Genomic DNA, 20,311 nt, shown 5'->3' on the forward strand with positions numbered 1-20,311 from the left:
TTTTGTTTTTCAAGAGGTAAAATATAGATTTGTGAAAAACAATTCATCAGTTTTATAAGAGTTTTATACATACTTTGTCAGAAATGCTTTAATGGAATTAGTCTACTTATATTTATCCTACTTTACTGCAAAGGTTATCAACCTTGCAGGAGTTGAGAAAATTGTTTGATTTTTGTATACTTTCTATCTTTATCAATATTATTATATTTGTTTATGTTTATTGGAGTATAGTTGATTTACAGTGTTGTCAGTTTCCTATATGAATTTTTAATATAAATTTTAAAATTACACAGTATTTTATAATTTCATAGTACCCATTGTTGTTGTAACTGCCTGTGATTTTCCAAAATCACACATAATGTTCAAACATTTATTTTTTTTTTGCCAAGCCACAGCATACAGAAGTTCCTGGGCCAGGAATTGAATCTGTGCCACAGCGGCAACCTGAACCACTGCAGTGACAACGCCGCATACCTAACTTGCTGTAGCACAGAGGAACTCCTCAAACACTTATTTTTAAGATGACATGGGGAGTTCCTTCTGTGGAGCAGTGGGTTAAGAATCCAACTGCATTGGCTTGGGTTGCTCTAGAAGTTCAGGTTTGATGCCTGGCCCAGTGAAGTGGGTTAAAGTCTCTCGGATTTAGTCCCTGGCCCGATAACTTCCATATGCTGTGGGTGCAGCCATTAAAAGAAGAAAAAAAGATGACATGGGATCATGGGATCTGAATATCATAATTGCATCTTAATTTTTTTCTTCAAATCCTGGGTGAAGGACAGTTTCAAATCTAGATAATACTTAATGCATCTATTATTCTTAATGTACTATCTGATTACCCTTCTAATGATCTATAAATGACATATTTCTAATGGAAGCGTAGTCATAAAGTTGAATTAAAGAAGAACGCATATAGATGTATCTTAAGATAAATGTATATGCAATCCTCTCAGCCATAAAAAAGAACAAAATAATGCCATTTGCGGTAACATGGATGCAACTAGAGATTCTTATACTAAGTGAAGTAAGAAAGAGAAAGATAAATACCATATGCTTTCACTTACATGTGGAATCTAAAATATGGCACTTGGAGTTCCCATTGTGGTTCAGTGATAACGAACCCGACTAGTATCCATGAGGACACTGTTTGATCCCTGGCCCCGCTCAGTGGATTAAGGATCTGGCATTGCCATGAGCTGTGGTATAGGCTAGCAGCTGCAGCTTCATTTGACCCCTAGCCTGGGAACTTGCATATGCCACAGGTGCAGCCTTAAATATATATATTTTTACATATGGCACAAATGAAGCTATAAAAACAAAAACAGACTCAAAGCATAGAGAACAGACTTGTGGTTGCCAAGGGGGAATGGGGAGGGAATGGGATGGACTGGGAGCTTGGGGTAGTTTGATGCAAACTATTACATTTAGAATGGATAACAAATAAGGTCCTACTGTACAGCGCAGGGAGCTATATCCTATCTCTTGGGATAGAACGTGATGGAAGATAGTATAAGAAAAAGAATATATGTGTGTGTATGACTGGGTCACTATGCTATAGAGCAGAAATTGGCCCAACATTGTAAATCAACTGTAATAATAAAAATGTCAAGTTGTTTAAAAAAGATAAATGTATGTTATAAATGGTGATTTTTATACTCTCATACCTGGAAGATTAGGTTAATCGCTGATTCTGTTACTTTTTTCTTTATATTTTTTCCTTTATAAGATAATATTATTTTTAGAAATATAAAGAACTCAAGTCGGAGTTCCTGTCGTGGCGCAGTGGTTAACGAATCCGACTAGGAACCATGAGGTTGCGGGTTCAATCCCGCCCTTGCTCAGTGGGTTAACGATCCGGCGTTGCCGTGAGCTGTGGTGTAGGTTGAAGACGCGGCTCGGATCCCGCGTTGCTGTGGCTCTGGTGTAGGCCGGTGGCTACAGCTCCGATTGGACCCCTAGCCTGGGAATCTCCACATGCCGTGGGAGCGGCCCAAGAAATAGCAAAAAGACAAAAAATAATAATAAAAAAATAAATAAAGAAAGAACTCAAGTATGTATAAAGTAGAATACAATAATTCTCTTTAACATTTGCACTCCCCAGGGAGAATCTGACTCTGTGTGTGTGTGTGTACACATTTATACACAGTTTGGTTTTGTGTACGTGTGTGTATGATAAATACATCTTTTAAAACTGATGATATCACTAAACAATACTTAAGGGACTGAGTATGAAGAGAGAAATAAGACTGCTTTCTTTTTTTTTTTTTTCTATTTCCCAGACTCATCCATTTTTTTTAACAAAAATGTTTTTATTAAAGTATAGTTGATTTACAGTGTTGTGCCAATTTCTGCTGTACAGCAAAGTAACCTAGTCATACATATACATACATTCTTTTTCTCAAATTATCTTCCATTATGTTCTGTCACAAGAGATTGGATATAGTTCCCTGTGCTATACAGTAGAACCTAGCAAATGTAATGGTTTGCATCTATTAACTTCAAACTCCCATTCCATCGCATTCCCTCCTCCTCCCCCCTGGCAACCAGAAGTCTGTTTTCCAAGGTATGCTTTTCTTAGTAATGTTTTTGACTGTTAATAAGGTAGATACATTTTTAGGTGAGAGGATCTATAGGAAGAGTGGAGAAATGGCAACAATTTTTTTTTTTTTTTTTACCAGTGAATACCTTTAGGATTCTTTCTAGTAGAAACAGCTCCATGTTCCTAGTTTAAATTTTCATTTTCATCAGTTTATTTTAAAGTCATAGGTACTTGAGTTGAGAGTAAATTTTACGTATTTTGGGGGAGTTAATAATAGATTTCATATAGAAGTTAGATTTTAAAATTGACTTGCTTGCTTCATAAATTATAAAGCAAAAACTTCAAATTCCTCTATAAATATCTAAAGTTAGAAAATTGGAATGATGACCTTTTAACCCGATGATTTTGTTATTAGTAGTAAAAATTGGAAAAACATAATGAAAATATTTACTTTTAACATACTTTAAAAAAATTAGATGTTCCCGTCATGGCTCAGCAGTAACAAACCTGATTAGTATCCATGAGGACACGAGTTCAATCCCTGGCCTCTCTCAGTGGGTTAAGGATCTGGTGTTGCTGTGAGCCATGGTGTAGGTCACAGATGAGGCTCAGATCTGGTGTTGCTGTGGCTGTGGTATAGGCCAGCAGCTGCAGCTCCAATTTGACCCTTAGCCTGGGACCTTCCACAGACTGTGTATGCTCACCCCCCCCCCAAAAAAAAATTGCTTCTTATTAAAGAGGAAAAAAAACAGATAACCAAAAAAAAAAATCCGTAATATCATTGCCATGTATAATAGCTACCATTCAGATGTGAGAACTGATTTGAGGAAGACAGGGTGTGAACAGAGGTTATCTATGATGATGTTTGTCTAAATTTTTTTCTACATTTATTACACACACATAGTATGTTCAACATAAGCATTTTATTTTTGTACTGTGAAGAAACAGTTGAGGAGTTCCCATCGTGGCTCAGTGGTTAACGAACCTGACTAGTAACCATGAGGTTGCAGGTTCAGTCCCTCTCCTCAATCAAGTGTGTTAAGGATCTGGCGTTGCCATGAGCTGTGGTATGGGTTGCAGATGCGGCTCAGATCCTACATTGCTGTGGCTCTGGCTTAGGCTGGCGGCTACAGCTCCGATTTGACCCCTAGCCTGGGAACCTCCATATGCCGTGCCTGCTGTCCTCAAAAGACAGAGGACCAAAAAAAAAAAAAAAAAAACAGTTGAATTATAAGGTAAAATGAATTGGAGACTAACAGGAAAATATGAATTAATATTTGCTAGTTGCTTTACCAAACTAGAACTATTCTCTAAGAATTTGCCTTCCAATGAAATGATAGAAAAGTAAATTCCTCCCACCCCACCCCCCTTTCAAATACAAGTTGTTTTAACGGCTGCATTTGCAGCATATGGAATTTTCCAAACTAGGGTTGAATCAGAGTTGCAGCTGCCAACCTACACCAAAGCCATAGCAGTGCTGGATTCAAGCCACATCTGTGAACTATGCCGAAGCTTGTAGCAATACTGGATCCTTAACCCCCTGAATGAGGTCAGGCTTGAATCTGCATTCTCACAGAGACAATGTCAGGTCCTTAATCTGCTGAGCCACAACAGAAACTCCTCAAATGCAGTATTATTAACTATAGTCACAATGTTGTACATGACATCCCCATGACTTATTTATTTTATAATTGAAAATTTGTACCTAAAAGTCTTCACTTTGTTTTTTGCAATGATTTTGTTTTATTAGATTCATGAAAAGGTATAGATTTTACCATTAGTTAACATTTTATCCATAAAACATTAAATTACGGGTATCATTGTACTGTTTGTTAATTTTTTTTTTTTATTTGTCCTTTGTCTTTTTAGGGCTGCACCTGCAGCATATGGAGGTTCCTAGGCTAGGGGTCGAATTGGAGCTGCAGTCAATGGGCTATGCCACAGCCACAGCAACCTGGGATCTGAGCTGCATCTGCAACCTACACCACAGCTCACGGCAGCACTGGATCCTTAACCCACTGAGCAAGGCCAAGGATCGAACCCGCATTGTCATGGTTACTAGTCAGGTTCATTAACCAGTAAGTGATGGGAATTCCTCAGTTAAGTTTTTCATAGACTTCTTTCAGGCATTATTAAAAGAAAACACCTCATTTATGCTATCCATTGATTCATGAATGCTTAGTGCCGCGGTCTGTCCAGCGCTCTGCCAGGCCCTGGGAGTGGAAAGTCAAACAGGCCACTGACCTCTTCCTGACTCTGAAAAGCTTCTGGTCTAGAAGGGGAAACAAAAGTAAACTAAGTTAACCTGTAGTGTGATAAGGGCTGTGGTATTCCCAGGCACAGGAGCAGCAGGGGCGGTACCTTCCTAACCACTCCTGAAGACTCCTAGAAGTGACACCTAAATTGAATTCTAAAGAATACGTAGCAGTTATTGGCCTTTGGAGAATGGTGGCAGTTTGGTTGTGTTGCTTTGTAGAAAGGCAAGTTTGGATATGGTAAGAGATGGGAGGTAGGAGAGAGGTCAGGAATCTTAGGGTGCCTTGAAAAAGGAGCTTAGACTTTTTGGTTTGGGGGAACCATTAAAGGTTTAACTCTAAAGGCTATGGAGGAGGGATTTGGGGAGAACAAGTTTAGAGGGAAAACCAGTAATGAGGCGATGGTAGTAACTCAGGCAGGAGATGGGCCTGAACCAGAGTAGTTGTAGAAGAGATAGAGAGAAATGCAGCGGAGGGCCATCTGAGACTGATAAGGGACCTGTGCAGTGTCACAAGCCCTGCTTTCTGATCTCCAGTCCCTTTCCTTGGTTCTGTTATCAACAAACATAACTTCAGTGGAAGTATGTATATACCAAAGGAAATAATTGGCCCATTTTTTTCTTCCAACCAGTTGTTGATCCCATGGATATCTATACAAAAAGTATGGCTAAGAGTTCCCTGACAGCCTAGTGGGTTAAGGACCTGATGTGGTCACTACTGTGGCCAGGGTTTGATTCCTGGTTCAGAAACTCCTTGCATGTCTTGGTTGTGGCCAAAAAAATAAGAAGAAAGAAAAAGAGTGGATAATTCTGCCAAATTTGTTGTAACATGATTTGATCTCTAGTAGAGGTTTAGTATCAGTGGAAAAGGGTATAAGCTGTGGAAGATACACAGGATTCAAATCCAGGCTTTGCCATTTACTAGCTGTTTGGTCTTGAGAGAATTGTTTAAACGCTCTGGGCTTTTTTCCTTTTCTGCAAAATAGGGCTCAGCTGTGAGGAGTAATTGAAACTATAAAATGCCTGCTCAGAGCTGGGTAGATAATAGAGATTTAGATGGTTATCTATCCCTTAAGGCAATAGAGCATAGATACTCACTCAATGATGTCATACAGGTCTGAAGAAGGTAAAAATTAGTTCTTGGGGGAAGGTAAACTAAATCTTCCTCTATTTAATGAATCAAGTGCAGATATACATATATAGTACATAAACAGATAAACAGTATATCTGTATTATTCAAATGTCATGGGGAGGCAGATTAGGAAAATAATGCTTAAAAGGAATCCTTAGGAGGAGATAATGAAAACAAGATTGATATACACTTCGAGTTCTTACTTTTTGGAGTTATGCCTGCTTAAATAAGGAATAGTCAGGTATGTGAAGTACTAAGAAACGTTTTTCTTACTAATATTTAGGTGGTCAGTTCTGAGGAGTTTACTATTTTTGCACCGGTTTTAGATTTTGACCCAAAAAATTGTTACTATATAATTTTTTTATATTCTAGAGTATTTGATAAATAATATCCTAGTGTATTTCACTTAATACTAAGTACATTTATTTATTTATTTATTTTGTCTTTTTGCTATTTCTTTGGGCCGCTCCCGCGGCATATGGAGGTTCCCAGGCTAGGGGTTGCATCGGAGCTGTAGACACTGGCCTACGCCAGAGCCACAGCAACGCGGGATCCGAGCAGCGTCTGCAACCTACACCACAGCTCACGGCAACACCGGATCGTCAACCCACTGAGCAAAGGCAGGGATTGAACCCACAACCTCATGGTTCCTAGTCGGATTCGTTAACCTCTGCACCATGATGGGAACTCCCTAAGTACATTTAATACAACATTGATAATAACCAAATGAAAGGTTATCACTGTAGACATAATTTATCCAAATAAAGTTTAATGATAAATTCAATGATCAAAACTTCTACCAGCAGTTACTAAATTCTATACTTAGGGGTTCCTATATTCAAATTTTGAAATTTAACCTCTGTGTCTACCCTTAAATATTGCCATTTTCTAGTAGTACTGTATCATTAGTGAGTGAAATGTTTATGTGGAAGTATGTTCTGGTTAACTGAAACTTTAAGTGCCCAGGCTTTTTATATCTATATACTTTAAACTGATACACTGAGCAACTTCAGCCAACTGCCATTCAGATTCCTATTCCTGTTTATGGAAGTGGGAAGGGTTAGAGCTCTGAGAGATTGTAGGTACATAGCAATTAAGTCACATCATCAGTAACCTCTGTTCAAAGCTCAGGTCCAACATACAGTCTTTTAGCAGGAAAGATAAACATTAACCTTCTTTGTTAAAATTAAAAAATTCTGATTATAAAAGTAGTACGTATACATTATCAGATGAGAAAATAATGAAAATGTAAAGAAACAAAAATAAGTATTTCACAAACCAAAAATAAATTTTGTGTTCCTTCCATTCTTTATTAACTTCTTAAACAGTGATTATCATTCTTTTTATTTGAAACTTCCTATTGATGATAGGCACTGTCAAAGGAAGTTCTTGAAAAAAAAATGGTGGTTTGCTTGTGGCTATTTTGTGGACTTCTAATGTTTATTCTAAATCTTGTCAACAGGTCATTTCCCCCCCTACATTTCTATTTTAAAAAGTCAATTTTGGGAGTTCCCGTCATGGCGCAATGGAAACGAATCCTACTAGGAACCATGAGGTTGTGGGTTTGATCCCTGGCCTTGCTCAGTGGGTTAAGGATCTGGCGTTGCTGTGAGCTGTGGTGTAGGCCTGTAGTTGTAGCTCCAATTAGACCCCTAGCCTGGGAACCTCCATATGCCACGGGTTCAGCCTTAAGCAAAAAAAAAAAAAAAAAGTCAACTTTGAAACAAGATACAACATTAATTACTTACATTCAATCTACCTATTTAATTTTTCTCCTTAGCCATTTCCATGTGTTTTTATTAGTTTTAACATAAATAGAGAATATATCCTTATATTCTACTTAAAAAACATAAAAATCTTTCTATAACCTTTTCTGTTGTTCTAGTCCAGGGTTGAAAACTAGTTTACTTTGAACTGGATTGAGTCTTCATAAATATTTTGTTTAATATGCCCGGTATTGGCTCGTGTAGTTTTATTTATTTACTTTTTTAATAATGATTTTTATTTTTTTCCGTTATAGCTGGTGTTCTGTCAGTTTTCTGCTGTACAGCACAGTGATCCAGCTACATACACATGCACACATTCTTTTTTTCTCACATTATCATACTCTATCATAAGTGACTAGATATAGTTCCCAGTGCTATACAGCAGGATCTCATTGCTTATCCATTCCAAAGGCAATAGTTTGCATTTATTAACCTCAAATTCCAAAATCATTACTAAAAAAAATCATTATGGGAGTTCCCGTCGTGGCTCAGTGGTTAGCGAATCTGACTAGGAACCATGAGGTTGTAGGTTTGATCCCTGGCCTCGCTTAGTGGGTTATGGATCCAGCGTTGCCATGAGCTGTGGTGTAGGTCACAGACGCATCTCGGATCCCGCATTGCTGTGTCTCTGGCATAGGCCAGTGGCTACAGCTCCAATTGGACCCCTAACCTGGGAACCTCCCTCCATATGCCACAGGTGCAGCCCTAGAAAAGACAAAAAGACCAAAAAACAAAAACAAAACCATTATTAAAAACAAACAAACAAACAAATTCCCAATCCATCCCACTCCCTCCCACTCTCCCTTGGCAACCACAAGTCTGTTCTCCATGTCCATGAGTTTCTTCTCTGTGGAAAGGTTCATTTGTGCCATATATTAGATTCTAGGTATAAATGATATCATAATCTATTTGTCTTTCTCTTTCTGACTTACTTCACTTAGTGTGAGAGTCTCTAGTTCCATCCATGTTGCTGTAAATGGCATTATTTTGTTCTTTTTTATGGCCGAGTAGTATTGCATTAGGTATATATAGCACATCTTAATCCATTCATCTGTCACTGGACATTTAAGTTGTTTCCGTGTCTTGGCTATTGTGAATGATGCTTCAGTGAACATGTGGGTGCATGTGTCTTTTTCAAGGAAAGTTTTGTCTGGGTATATGTCCAAGAGGGGGATTTCTGGGTCATATGGTAGTTCTGTGTTTACTGAGGTACCTCCTTACTGTTTTCCATAGTGGTTGTACCAATTTACATTCCCACCAACAGTGCAGGAGGGTTCCCTTTTCTCTGCATCCTCTCCAGCATTTGTTCTTTGTGGACTTATTAATGAAGGCCATTCTGACTGGTGTGAGGTGGTACCTCATGGTAGTTTTGATTTGCATTTCTCTAATAATCAGTGATGTTGAGCATTTTTTCATGTGCTTGTTGGCCATCTGTATATCTTCTTTGGAGAAATGTCTATTCAGGTCTTTTGCCCATTTTTCAGTTGGGTTGTTGGCTTTTTTGCTGTTGGGTTATATAAATTGTAATTTTAGAGATTAAGCCCTTGTCAGCTGCATCATTTGAAACTATTTTCTCCCATTTTGTAAGTTGTCTTTTTGGTTTTTTTATTGTTTCCTTTGCTGTGCAAAAGCTTGTCAGTTTGATTAGTCCCCATTGGTTTATTTTTTTGCTTTTATTTCTGTTGCTTTGGGAGACTGACCTGAGAAAACATTTGTAAGGCTGATATCAGAAAATGTTTTGCCTATGTTCTCTTCTAGGAGTTTGCTGGTGTCTTGTCTTATATTTAAGTCTTTAAACCATTTTGAGTTTTTTTGGTGCGGATTCATGCAGTTTTAAAGACATTTTTTAATTAGTTCTTAGTTTAAAAATTGGGGAGTTCCCATTGTGGCTCAGTGGGTTAAGAACCTGACTAGTATCCATGAGGATGCAAGTTCAGTCCCTGGCCTCTCTCAGTGGGTTAAGGATCTGGTGTTACCACAAGTGCAGCATAGATCACAGATGTGGCTCAGATCTGGCATGGCTGTGGCTGTGGCTGTGGCATAGGTTGGCAGCTGCAGCTCTAATTCAACCCCTAGCCTGGGAACTTCCATATGCTGCAGGTGTGGTCCTAAAAAGAAAAAAAAAAAAAAATTGGGAGAATTGACATTAAAAACCTGGGTTTCTGCTTCTCTTGAAATCCCATTTGGTATTGAAACATGGGGGCTATACTCTTCTATGACAGCACCTGGCAATGGTGACTCCCTTTAGATGGGCCATGCATTTTCTTGTGTGCTGTAGTTCCTCATTCCGTATCACTCCCTGTAGGTTGTATTATACCAGACTGCATCACTCACTTAGGAGATCTGCTTTACAGTCTCTCTGGAGGCTAGTCTGTATTAAAGCAAGCCTAGGTTGAACTCTCTTATTTGCTGCTAATACTATTATCTGTTTTTATTTTACAGGAGAAGATGTATGGTCTTATGCAAAGGGGCTTCCGCACATGTTCCAGCAGGGTGGTGTATTCTACAATATTATGAAGAAAACCATGGGTATAGTTACTTTCTGATTTTATTATTAGATAGTCTCTCCACTCAAGGTATTATATTAACAAAGTTAGGATAATATTCTTTTAAAACTATTTCCAATGTTAATTTTAGGTATATATCCTTCTTTACCAATCTGCTTAGTTAAAATGGATTATCGTCCTAATATAGTTGGCTGTGTTTTCTGCTATAGTATTACTGAAAATCTCCTATCACTTCCTTTCTCCTATTTTCTCATTTTTTGATACCTGGTGTGGGAATTTCCACATGCCCCGGGTGCAGGAAAAAAAAAAAAAAGCTGTGTATTTGATACATAGCTAAAGACAGATTGTGAAATTAGAGGCCAATTTGTAATGCTAATATTATCCCAGAACCAGGTAATGCATTGTTTTTGTTATTGTTGTGTTTTGACTATTACTACATATTCAGTGTTTTCTGGATTCTAGGAAACAGCTCACTTTACATTTAACTTCTTTTCACATTGTGTACGCATTGTTTATAAAGATATGTGCAAGCTGGAGTTCCCGGTGTAGTACAGTGGAAACAAATCTGACTAGTAACCATGAGGTTTCAGGTTCAATCCCTGGCCTTGCTCAGTGGGTTAAGGATCCGGTGTTACCATGAGCTGTGGTGTAGGTCGCAGATGTGGCTCAGATCCCATGTTGCTGTGGCTATGGTGTAGGCTGGTAGCTATAGCTCGGATTAGACCCCTAGCCTGGGAACCTCCATATGCCTCGGGTTCAGACCTAAAAAGACAAAAGACAGAAAAATAAATAAATAAATAAATAAATAAATAAATAAATAATAAAAAATAAAGATATGTGCAAGTGTGTAATTATCTTCAGAGTTTTTTTTTTTTTGGTCTTTTTGTCTTTTTTGTTGTTGTTGTTGTTGCTATTTCTTGGGCCGCTCCCGCGGCATATGGAGGTTCCCAGGCTAGGGGTTGAATCGGAGCTGTAGCCACCGGCCTATGCCAGAGCCACAGCAACGCGGGATCCCAGCCTCGTCTGCGACCTACACCACAGCTCACGGCAACGCCGGATCGTCAACCCACTGAGCAAGGGCAGGGGCCGAACCCGCAACCTCATGGTTCCTAGTCGGATTCGTTAACCACTGCGCCACGACGGGAACTCCTATCTTCAGAGTTTTAAGGTCTTAGGTGAGAAGTTACCAGTATGTATGTTCAGACCCCATACATTTTTCAAAGATTTCATGTGATTGCATTTGGCCCCAGACACCATCATTCTGGCATATCTCACTTTTTCACCTACTTGATCTCTATAGACATTAAGTGCATAATCTCTCTTTTACATGTTTTTCTTTCTCATGCATTTTTTTTCTTTTATTAAAAAAATCAAGGAGTTCCTGTTGTGGCTCAGCGGTTAACAAATCCGACTAGAAACCATGAGGTTGTGGGCTCGATCCCTGGCCTTGCTCAGTGGGTTAAGGATCTGGTGTTGCTGTGAGCTGTGGTGTAGGTCACAGACATGGCTTGGATCCCCAGTTGCTATGGCTCTGGTGTAGGCCAGCGGCTGCAGCTCTGATTAGACCCCTAGCCTGGGAACCTCCATGTGCCATGGCTGCAGCCCTAGAAAAGACAAAATGACAAAAAGACAAAACAAAAAAAAAATCAAAACCAAAGAGTTCCCATTATATCTCAGCAGAAATGAATTTGGCTAGTATTCATGAGGATGTGGGTTCAATCCCTGGACTTGCTCAGTGGGTTAAGGATCTCTCATTGTTGAGAGCTGTGGTGTAGGTTGCAGACATGGCTCAGATCTGGCGTTACTGTGGCTCTGTTGTCGGCTGGCACTTGCAGCTCCAATTCAACCCCTAGCCTGGAAACTTCCATATGCCACAAGTACAGCCCTAAAAAAGGCAAAAAAAAAAAAAACAAAAAAACAAAACCTCACAACCCAACTTGATTCTTGTAGAGATATTAAAACATATAAAAGTACCAAGAATAATGTAATGAACCTCTATTTACCTACTACCCAGGTTCAATAATTATTAGTGTATTTCTACCTACTCCCCTTCAAATGGAGTATTTTAAAATAAATCTTAGATATAATTTCATCCGCAAGTACTTTAGTATATATTTCTAAAAGTAAGAACTCTATTCTTTTTTAAAAATAACCATAATACAATGCCATTATCACATGTAAAAAGTTTGAATAATAATTTTTAAAATATTGCAAAGTATCTAGTAACTGTTCAAATTTCCTTGACTTTTGATTGCCTCAAAAAAAATTTTTTTGATTTATTGAATCAGAGACCAAAGAATGATCAGCTGGCCAGTTGGCTTGCTTCTTTCTTTCCTTCCCTTCCTAAGATAGATAGGATTATCGAAGCGTAATTTGCATATAGTAAAATTCTCCTTTTTTAGGTATACAGGTTGGTGAATTTTGACACATATTTACAGTCATGTAATCACTACCACAATCAAGAAATAGAATACTTTCATCCTTCCAAAAGTTGTCTTGTGCCCCCTTCTAGTTAATCCCTTACCTCTACCCCAAGGCCCTGGCAACCACTGATTTGATTTCTTTCCCTATGTTTTCCTTTATGATATGACCTTATAAAGGGAACCATATAGTTTAACCTTTTGTGCCTAGCTTCTCTGATTGAGCACACGACTGCTTGTGGGCCAAATCAGGCCCACTGCCTGTAGTTTAGGGTTTTATCAGAACAGTGCCACTCATGGATTACACATTATCTGTGGCTGCTTTTGGAGAGCAATGGCAGAATTGAATAGTTGTGACAGAGACTATATGGTCTGCAAAATGTAAAGTACCTAGCATATTGCCCTTTTACAGAAAAATTTTGTCAATTTCTGCTTTAGCTGAATGCTTTTGAAATTCATCTTTCTGGTTGCATGCATTAGTAGTTTATTCATTTTTTTTATTGCTGAATAGTATTCCATTGTATGGATTCACATTTTTAAAATTCCACAACCAATTGAAGGACGTTAAATTTGTTTTTAGTTTTTGGCTAGTATGAATAAAGCCACTAAAAACATTTGTGTACAGGTCCTTGTGTGGACATAATTTCACTTCTCTTTGGTAAATACCTAGGAGTGGGATTGTTGAGTCATGTGCCAATTAAGTATATGCTCATCTTTATAAGAAACCATTTCCTCAAGTGGCTGGACCATTTTGTATATACCTCTGGCATGTAGTAGTATCAGTTTTTGTTTTTACAACCTTTCTGATATTAATATTACTATCTCAGTGGTTTTGATTTTCATTCCTCTAACAATGGATGATGTTGAGCATCTTTTCATGTGCTTATTTGCTATCTTATTATATTTTTTGACCCATTTTTAAATTGGTTTGAGGAGTTCCTGTCATGGCTCAGTGGAAATGAACCTGACTAGTATCCCTGAGGACACAGCTTCAATCCCTAGCCTCACTCAGTGGGTTAAGGATCTGGTGTTGCCATGAGCTGTGGTGTAGGTTGCAAATGCGGCTGAGATCTGGCGCTGCTGTGACTGCCGTAGGACAGCAGCTGTAGCTCCGATTAGACCCTTAGCCTGGGAACCTCCATGTGCTGTGGATATGGCCCTAATAATTAAATTGGCTTGAATTTTTTAAAATTGAGTTCTGACAGTTCTTTATATTTTCTGGGCAAACACATCACTTGTCAGGCAAGTGTCTTGCACATATTTTCTCCCAGTTTGTAACTTGTCTTTTCATTCTCTCCACGTTATCTTTTGAAGACCAGAGATTTCTAATTTTGATAACCAATTTAAGTCTTGTCTTTTATGATTCACACTTTTTGTATCTTATCCAAGAAATCTTTGCCTAGTCCAAAGTTAACAAAAAAATTTTTTCTGTGTTTTTTTTTCTAGGAGTTTTATGGTGTTAGGTTTTATATTTAGGTGTATGATCCATTTTGAGGTTTTTTGGTGTTTTTTGTTTGTTTGTTTTTTTGTTTGTTTGTTTTTTGTCTTTTTGCCTTTTCTAGGGCCACTGCCGAGGCATATGGAGGTTCCCAGGCTAGGGGTCTAATCAGAGCTGTAGCCGCTGGCCTATGCCACAGCCACAGCAATGCCAGATCTGAGCTGCGTCTGCGACCTACACCACAGCTCATGGCAACGCTGGATCCTTAACCCACTGAGCAAGGCCAGGGATCAAACCCACAACTATCATGGCTCCTAGTCAGATTCATTAACCACTGAGCCACGACGGGAACTCCGAGGTTTTTTTTTATATGTTGTAAGGTATGAGTCAAGGTTTTTTTTTTTTTTTTTAATGTGTGTGCATGGATATCCAATTGTGCCAGCACCATTTGTTGGAAGAGCTATACTTTTTCATTGAATTACTTTGGCACCTTTATCAAAAATCAATTGACCATGAATTATATGCTTGAAGAAAAGACTTATATCTAGGAGTTCTCGTGGTGCAGCAGGCTCAGGGGTGGTGGGACACAGGTTTGATCCCCAGACTGCTATGGTGGGTTTAGGATCTTGTGTTGCCACAGCTGTGGCTTAAGTTGCAACTACGGCTCAGATCTGATCCCTGGCCTGGGAACTCCATATGCCGTGGGGTAGCCATAAAAGAAAAAAAAAAAGTGAATTATATGCAGAATATACATCAGTATGGTTATTTTTAAAAAATCAGTTGACCCTATTCACGTGGGTCTTTCTAGAATCTCTTTTCTATGTTATTGATCTATATGTCTTTTTACTATTGCCACAGTGTTTTTTTTGTGGGGGTTTTTTGTTTGTTTTGTTTTTTGCTTTCTAGGGCCACACCTCCTGCATATGGAAATTCCCAGAGTAGAGATTAAATCAGAGCTGCAGCTGCTGGCCTACACCACAGCCATAGCAGTGTGGGATCCAAGCCACATCTTTGACCTATACCACAGCTCATGACAGTGCCGAATCTTTAACCCATGGAGCAAGGCCAGGGACTGAACCCTCTTCCTCATGGACACTAGTCAGTTTGGTTACTGTTGAGCCACAATGGAACTCTGTCCACTTTTATTCTTTTTCAAAATTGTTTTGGGTATTGTAGGTACTTTGCTTATCCATATAAATTTTAGAATCAACTTGTCAATTTCTCCAACAAGTCTGCTGGAATTTTTATTGTCATTGTGTTGAATATGTAGAACAAAGTAAGGACAATTGATATTTTGACAACATCAAATCTCTGATTAATGAAAATGTTATTTCATTTATATAAGTCTTCTTTAATTTTACTCATCAAAATTTTATAATTTTTAGGGAGTTCCTCTTGTGGCCCAATGGTAACGAACCTGATTAGTATCCATGAGGATTTGGGTTCAATCCCTGGCCTCGCTCAGTGGGTTAAGGATCCTTAAGGATCCCACATTGCCACGAGCTGCAGTGTAGCTTGCAGATGTGGCTCAGGTCTGGCGTTGCTGTGGCTGTGGTGTAGGCCAGCAGCTGCAGCTCCAGTTAGATTCCTAGCTTGGGAACTACCATATGCCATTGCTGCAGCCCTAAAAAGACCAAAAAAAATTTTTTTTTATGATTTTTAGCACATAATTGTTGCACATCCAGTTAGATCTATTTGTACCTAATATTTCATATTTTGGGGATGCTATTGTAAAATATGCTTTTTAAAAAATTTCAGTTTCCTGTTGCTCGTTGCCAGTGCATAGAAATAAGATTGGTTTTTATGCATTAACCCTGTATCCTGTGAACTGGCTAAACACATGTTAAGTTCTAGTAGCTTTTTAGCAGATTCTTTATGTAGATCATCATGTTTTTTGCAAAGAGACTGTTTAATTTCTTCTGTGTCAATCTATATACCTTTCATTTCTTTCTCTTGCTTTATTGTACTGAATATAAATTCATTGTTGAATAGATATTGTGAGTAGACATTCTTGGAGTTCCCGTGGTGGCTTAGCAGTTAACGAACCTAACTAGCATCCATCAGGACATGGGTTTGATCCCTGGCCTTGCTCAATGGGTGAAGGATCCAGTGTTGCTGTGAGCTGGGATGTAGGTCGCAGACACAGCTCAGATCCTGCATTGCTGTGGCTGTGGTGTAGGCTGGTGGCTATGGCTCTGATTGGACCCCTCGCCTAGGAACCTCCATATGCCATGGGTGCAGCCCTAAAAAGCCAAAAAAGAAAAAAGGTTGAGAGTAGACATTCTTGCCTTATTCCTGGCCTAGGGGGGAAAACATATTAAACCTGTAGATTTTTCAGAAATTCCCTTAACCTGGTTGAGGACATTCCCTTCTATTACTAGTTTTTTGATGGCTTTATAGTATTGCGAATGGATATTGAATTTTATCAGGTTCTCTTTCCCTGCATTTCTTGAAATGATCTTATAAGGATTTTTCTCTTTAGTTGATAGCGTGAGTTACATCAATTGATTTTAAAATGTTTAAACATCACCTGCTAGATTCTAATTACTAGTATTTGTTGAGTGCTTTTGAGAACGTATTCATGAGGCATAATGGTATGCAGTTTTCTTGTAATGACTATTTGATCAGAGTAATGTTGGCTTCATAAAATAGAGTCGGGAAGCATTCATTCTTCTGTTTTCTGGTAGATTTTGTAATAGCTTTTTTGTAGTGGGGGAACGAAGGGGAAAAAAATTAGCTTTATTGCTTTGCCAGGAAGGAGGCCACAGCAGGCCTTAAAGACTGTGCTCCCCTTTGAGAGATAATAGGAGGTGGTCTTACAGTTTTGGAGTGGAAAACAGGGTTGCAGATAAGGATCAGGGTAGAGATGCAAGCTTGCTGCTCTCTTCATAGCTGATGTTTAGTGGTCCCAGGACTGGTTCTGACAGTTCTTCTTTCTGGAATGAAGAATGCTCTGAAATAGCTTTGATGTTATTTCTTTCTTTGATATTTGGTAGGATTCATTAGCGAAGCTGTCTGGGCTTGGAGTTTTCTTTTTTGGATGGTTTTTAGCCATGAATTTAGAGTCCTCTTAACATTATCCTTTTCTTCTTGAGTAAGCTTTGTTAGTTTTGCTTTGCAAGAAATCTGTCCGTTTCATCTAATGCCTGCAAGGGCTATCTATACCGCTGTCATTTCTGATGTTGGCCGTTTGTGCCTTTCTTGTTTTGCTGAACAGCCTAGCTAATAGTTTATTAGTTCTATTGATCTTTTAAAAACAAAACAAAACAAAAACAAAAATAAAAACCAGCTTTGGTTTCATAAGTTTTTCTCTGTTGTTTTCCTGATGTCAGTTTCATTGGTTTCTGCTATTACTTTACTTTTTTCTTCCCTATGCTTGCTTTGGGTTTAATTTGTACTTTCTTTCTAGTTTCTTTAAGTAAAAGCTTAGATTATTGATTATAAATTTTTGTCTTTTTCTTTCTTTTTTTTTTTTCTTTTGCTTTTTAGGGCTGCACCTGTGGCATATGGAAGTTCTCAAGCTACGGGTCAAATCAGAGCTACAGCTGCTGGCCTACACCACAGCCACAGCAACATGGAATCCAAGCCAAGTCTGCAACCTACACCACAGCCATGGCAACGCCGGATCCTTAACCCACTGAGCAAGCCAGGGATTGATTCCACATCTCATGGATCCTAGTTGGGTTCATTAACCACTGAGCCACAAAGATAACTCCCTTTTGCTTTCTAATATAAGCATTTAAAGCTATAAATTTCCCTGTGAGCATCCTCCTTCTTTTGCATCTTTTTTTTAACTTTCCATCTTTTACTTCATTCTCCCTTCTGAAATACATTGATACCAGTTCATTGTTTTTTAAAGTTACTTAATTAGGATTGATTATAGGGCTCCCAGTAATTGGACTAAGTATTCACTGTCTTTCATAGAACTGGAAAATAACTTCCCTCAGTTTTTTGTGTGCGGGAAGGTTGTGGTAGAAGGTGTGCAGATGACTCTTTTGATTATTTTCTAAATAATTTTGTGTTTCTGGTTTGAAATTATTTTTAAAATGTTAGCTGTGGTGCTAAGACAGTTTAATGGGAGAGAGAATAGTTTCTTTAGTAAATGATACTGGGACAATGGGGTATCTACATAGAAAAGAATAAAATTTGGAGTTCCTGTCGTGGCGCAGTGGTTAACGAATCCGACTAGGAACCATGAGGTTGCGGGTTCGGTCTCTGCCCTTTCTCAGTGGGTTAACGATCCAGCGTTGCCGTGAGCTGTGGTGTAGGTTGCAGACACGGCTCGGATCCTGCATTGCTGTGGCTCAGGGGTAGGCTGGTGTCTACAGCTCCGATTCGACCCCTGGCCTGGGAACCTCCATATGCCGCTGGAGCGGCCCAAGAAATAGCAAAAAGACAAAAAAAAAAAAAAAAGAATAAAATTTGACCTCTACCTTATGGTAGAGTAAAAAGACAAACAGTCCAATTTAAAAATGGGCAAAGGATCTGCATAGACATTATCCAAAGAAAATGTATAAATGTCAGTAAGCACATGAACCAACGCTCAACATCAATAACCATCTATAAAGGTGAATCAAAGCAAATATGAGATAGTACTTCATACTCATTGGTAGTAAGATGGCTAAAATAAAAAAGACAAATAATAAGAACTGTAGCAAGGAAACCCTTGTGTGAATGTAAATAGTGCAGCTGCTTGGAGAAAAAGTCTGGCAGTTCTTAAGAAGATTTAAGATTCAGTTACTATACAGCCCAGCAGTTTCACTCTTAGGTGTATATCCAAGAGAAATGAAAACACGTCTACATAAAACTTGTACACAAATGTTCATAATACCATTATTCATAATAGCAAAAGTGGAAACAATGCAGATGTCTGTCAACTGATTAGATAAATAAGATGTGATATATCCATACAATGGAATATTACTTCGCAATAAAATGGAGTGAAATACTGGTACAGACTATGTAATGGATAAACCTTGAAAATATTACACTACATGAAACAAGCCAGAAGCAAAAGACCATGTATTGTATGATTTAACTTACATGAAATGTCATATAGATGACAGAGTGGGCACACATCTAGAGAGACAGAGAGTGAATCAGGTTTGGGGGCAGTGGCAGGGAGGAAATGTGAGTGACTGCTAATGGGCTCAGAGCATCTGTTCGGGAGTGAAGGAGATGTTCTAAAATGATTGTGGTAGTGGTTGCACAGCTCTGAATATACTATAAAAAAGATTCAGCTATACACTTAAAATGGGCAAATTGTATGTGAATTATATCTTAATAGAGCCATTATATTTTTTAAATGTTAACCTGTGGTATTTCTTATTAGGCAGTATGTTAGAGCTCTGGAGTTAGGACATCTGAGATTAAATTTTGGTTCTACTACTTATTCCTGTGTGACTTCTAAATCTCAGTTTCTTTATTTGTAAAGTAGATATGATAATCTCAGGTGTTGTTGTTAGAATCAAATGAGATTGTGCACACACAAGCAGTTATCAAAGGGCCTGGTACCTGATAAATATTTAGCTAATGTTTGTTACTAGAATTCCAGCTGTTATTAGCATAGTTCTTTAAAAAATTTTTTGATCATATCACAGCCGTTTGAAATGGTTCACCTCAGAAAATTATTTTACCTTTCAAAATATAATTTTTTGTATGTTTGTGGTAAAATATTATCTATAGTTTTAGGCCAGATTCATGTGGAAAATCATTATCATCACCCTCTGGTCAAAGAATCATAGCATAACAAGCCCTCCTCACCCCCAGACATATACCATGCCCTCCAAAAATTGAAAAAGAACACACTTTTCTTTGTTCAAATCCACCCTAACAAATAGATGGTTATATCTACATTTGAAAAGAAATATTGTCCAATATATATAACAGACTATTAATATTCCTGTTGTTTATGTTTGGAAAAGTAATTTGCTTAAAATGTAAGTTTCCTTGCAAGTCTTTATTCGGAGATAAATGCAAGTTTGGTTTTAACACCTGTATAAATAACTTTACAATGTTCAATTATGCTTATGTTTGAACTTTATAAAAATGGAGTTACGCTGGATACTTTCTCTTGATTTGTTTCTTTTATGCAGTTCTTTTTCAGATTCATATATTTTCTTTTTATTTTATTTTATTTTATTTTTTGTCTTTTCTAGGGCAGCACCCATGGCCTATGGAGGTTCCCAGGCTAGGGGTCGAATCGGAGCTGTAGCTGCCGGTCTACACCACAACCACAGCAATGCCAGATCCAAGCTG

The 20,311-nt window shown here is 38.2% G+C and overlaps 1 protein-coding gene across 1 annotated transcript in view; it reads left to right on the forward strand.

The window, feature by feature from the left end:
• The window catches only part of VCPIP1 (valosin containing protein interacting protein 1), a 37,059-nt gene that overhangs the window by 7,115 nt on the left and 9,633 nt on the right, over positions 1-20,311 (forward strand). Inside the window, exon 2 of the mRNA XM_047783824.1 lies at positions 10,131-10,217. Within this exon, the coding sequence (XP_047639780.1) occupies positions 10,131-10,217 (87 nt within the window). The remainder of the gene's footprint in view (positions 1-10,130; positions 10,218-20,311) is intronic.

Source organism: Phacochoerus africanus, chromosome 6, assembly GCF_016906955.1.
Source record: "Phacochoerus africanus isolate WHEZ1 chromosome 6, ROS_Pafr_v1, whole genome shotgun sequence".
Lineage (NCBI taxonomy): Eukaryota > Metazoa > Chordata > Mammalia > Artiodactyla > Suidae > Phacochoerus > Phacochoerus africanus.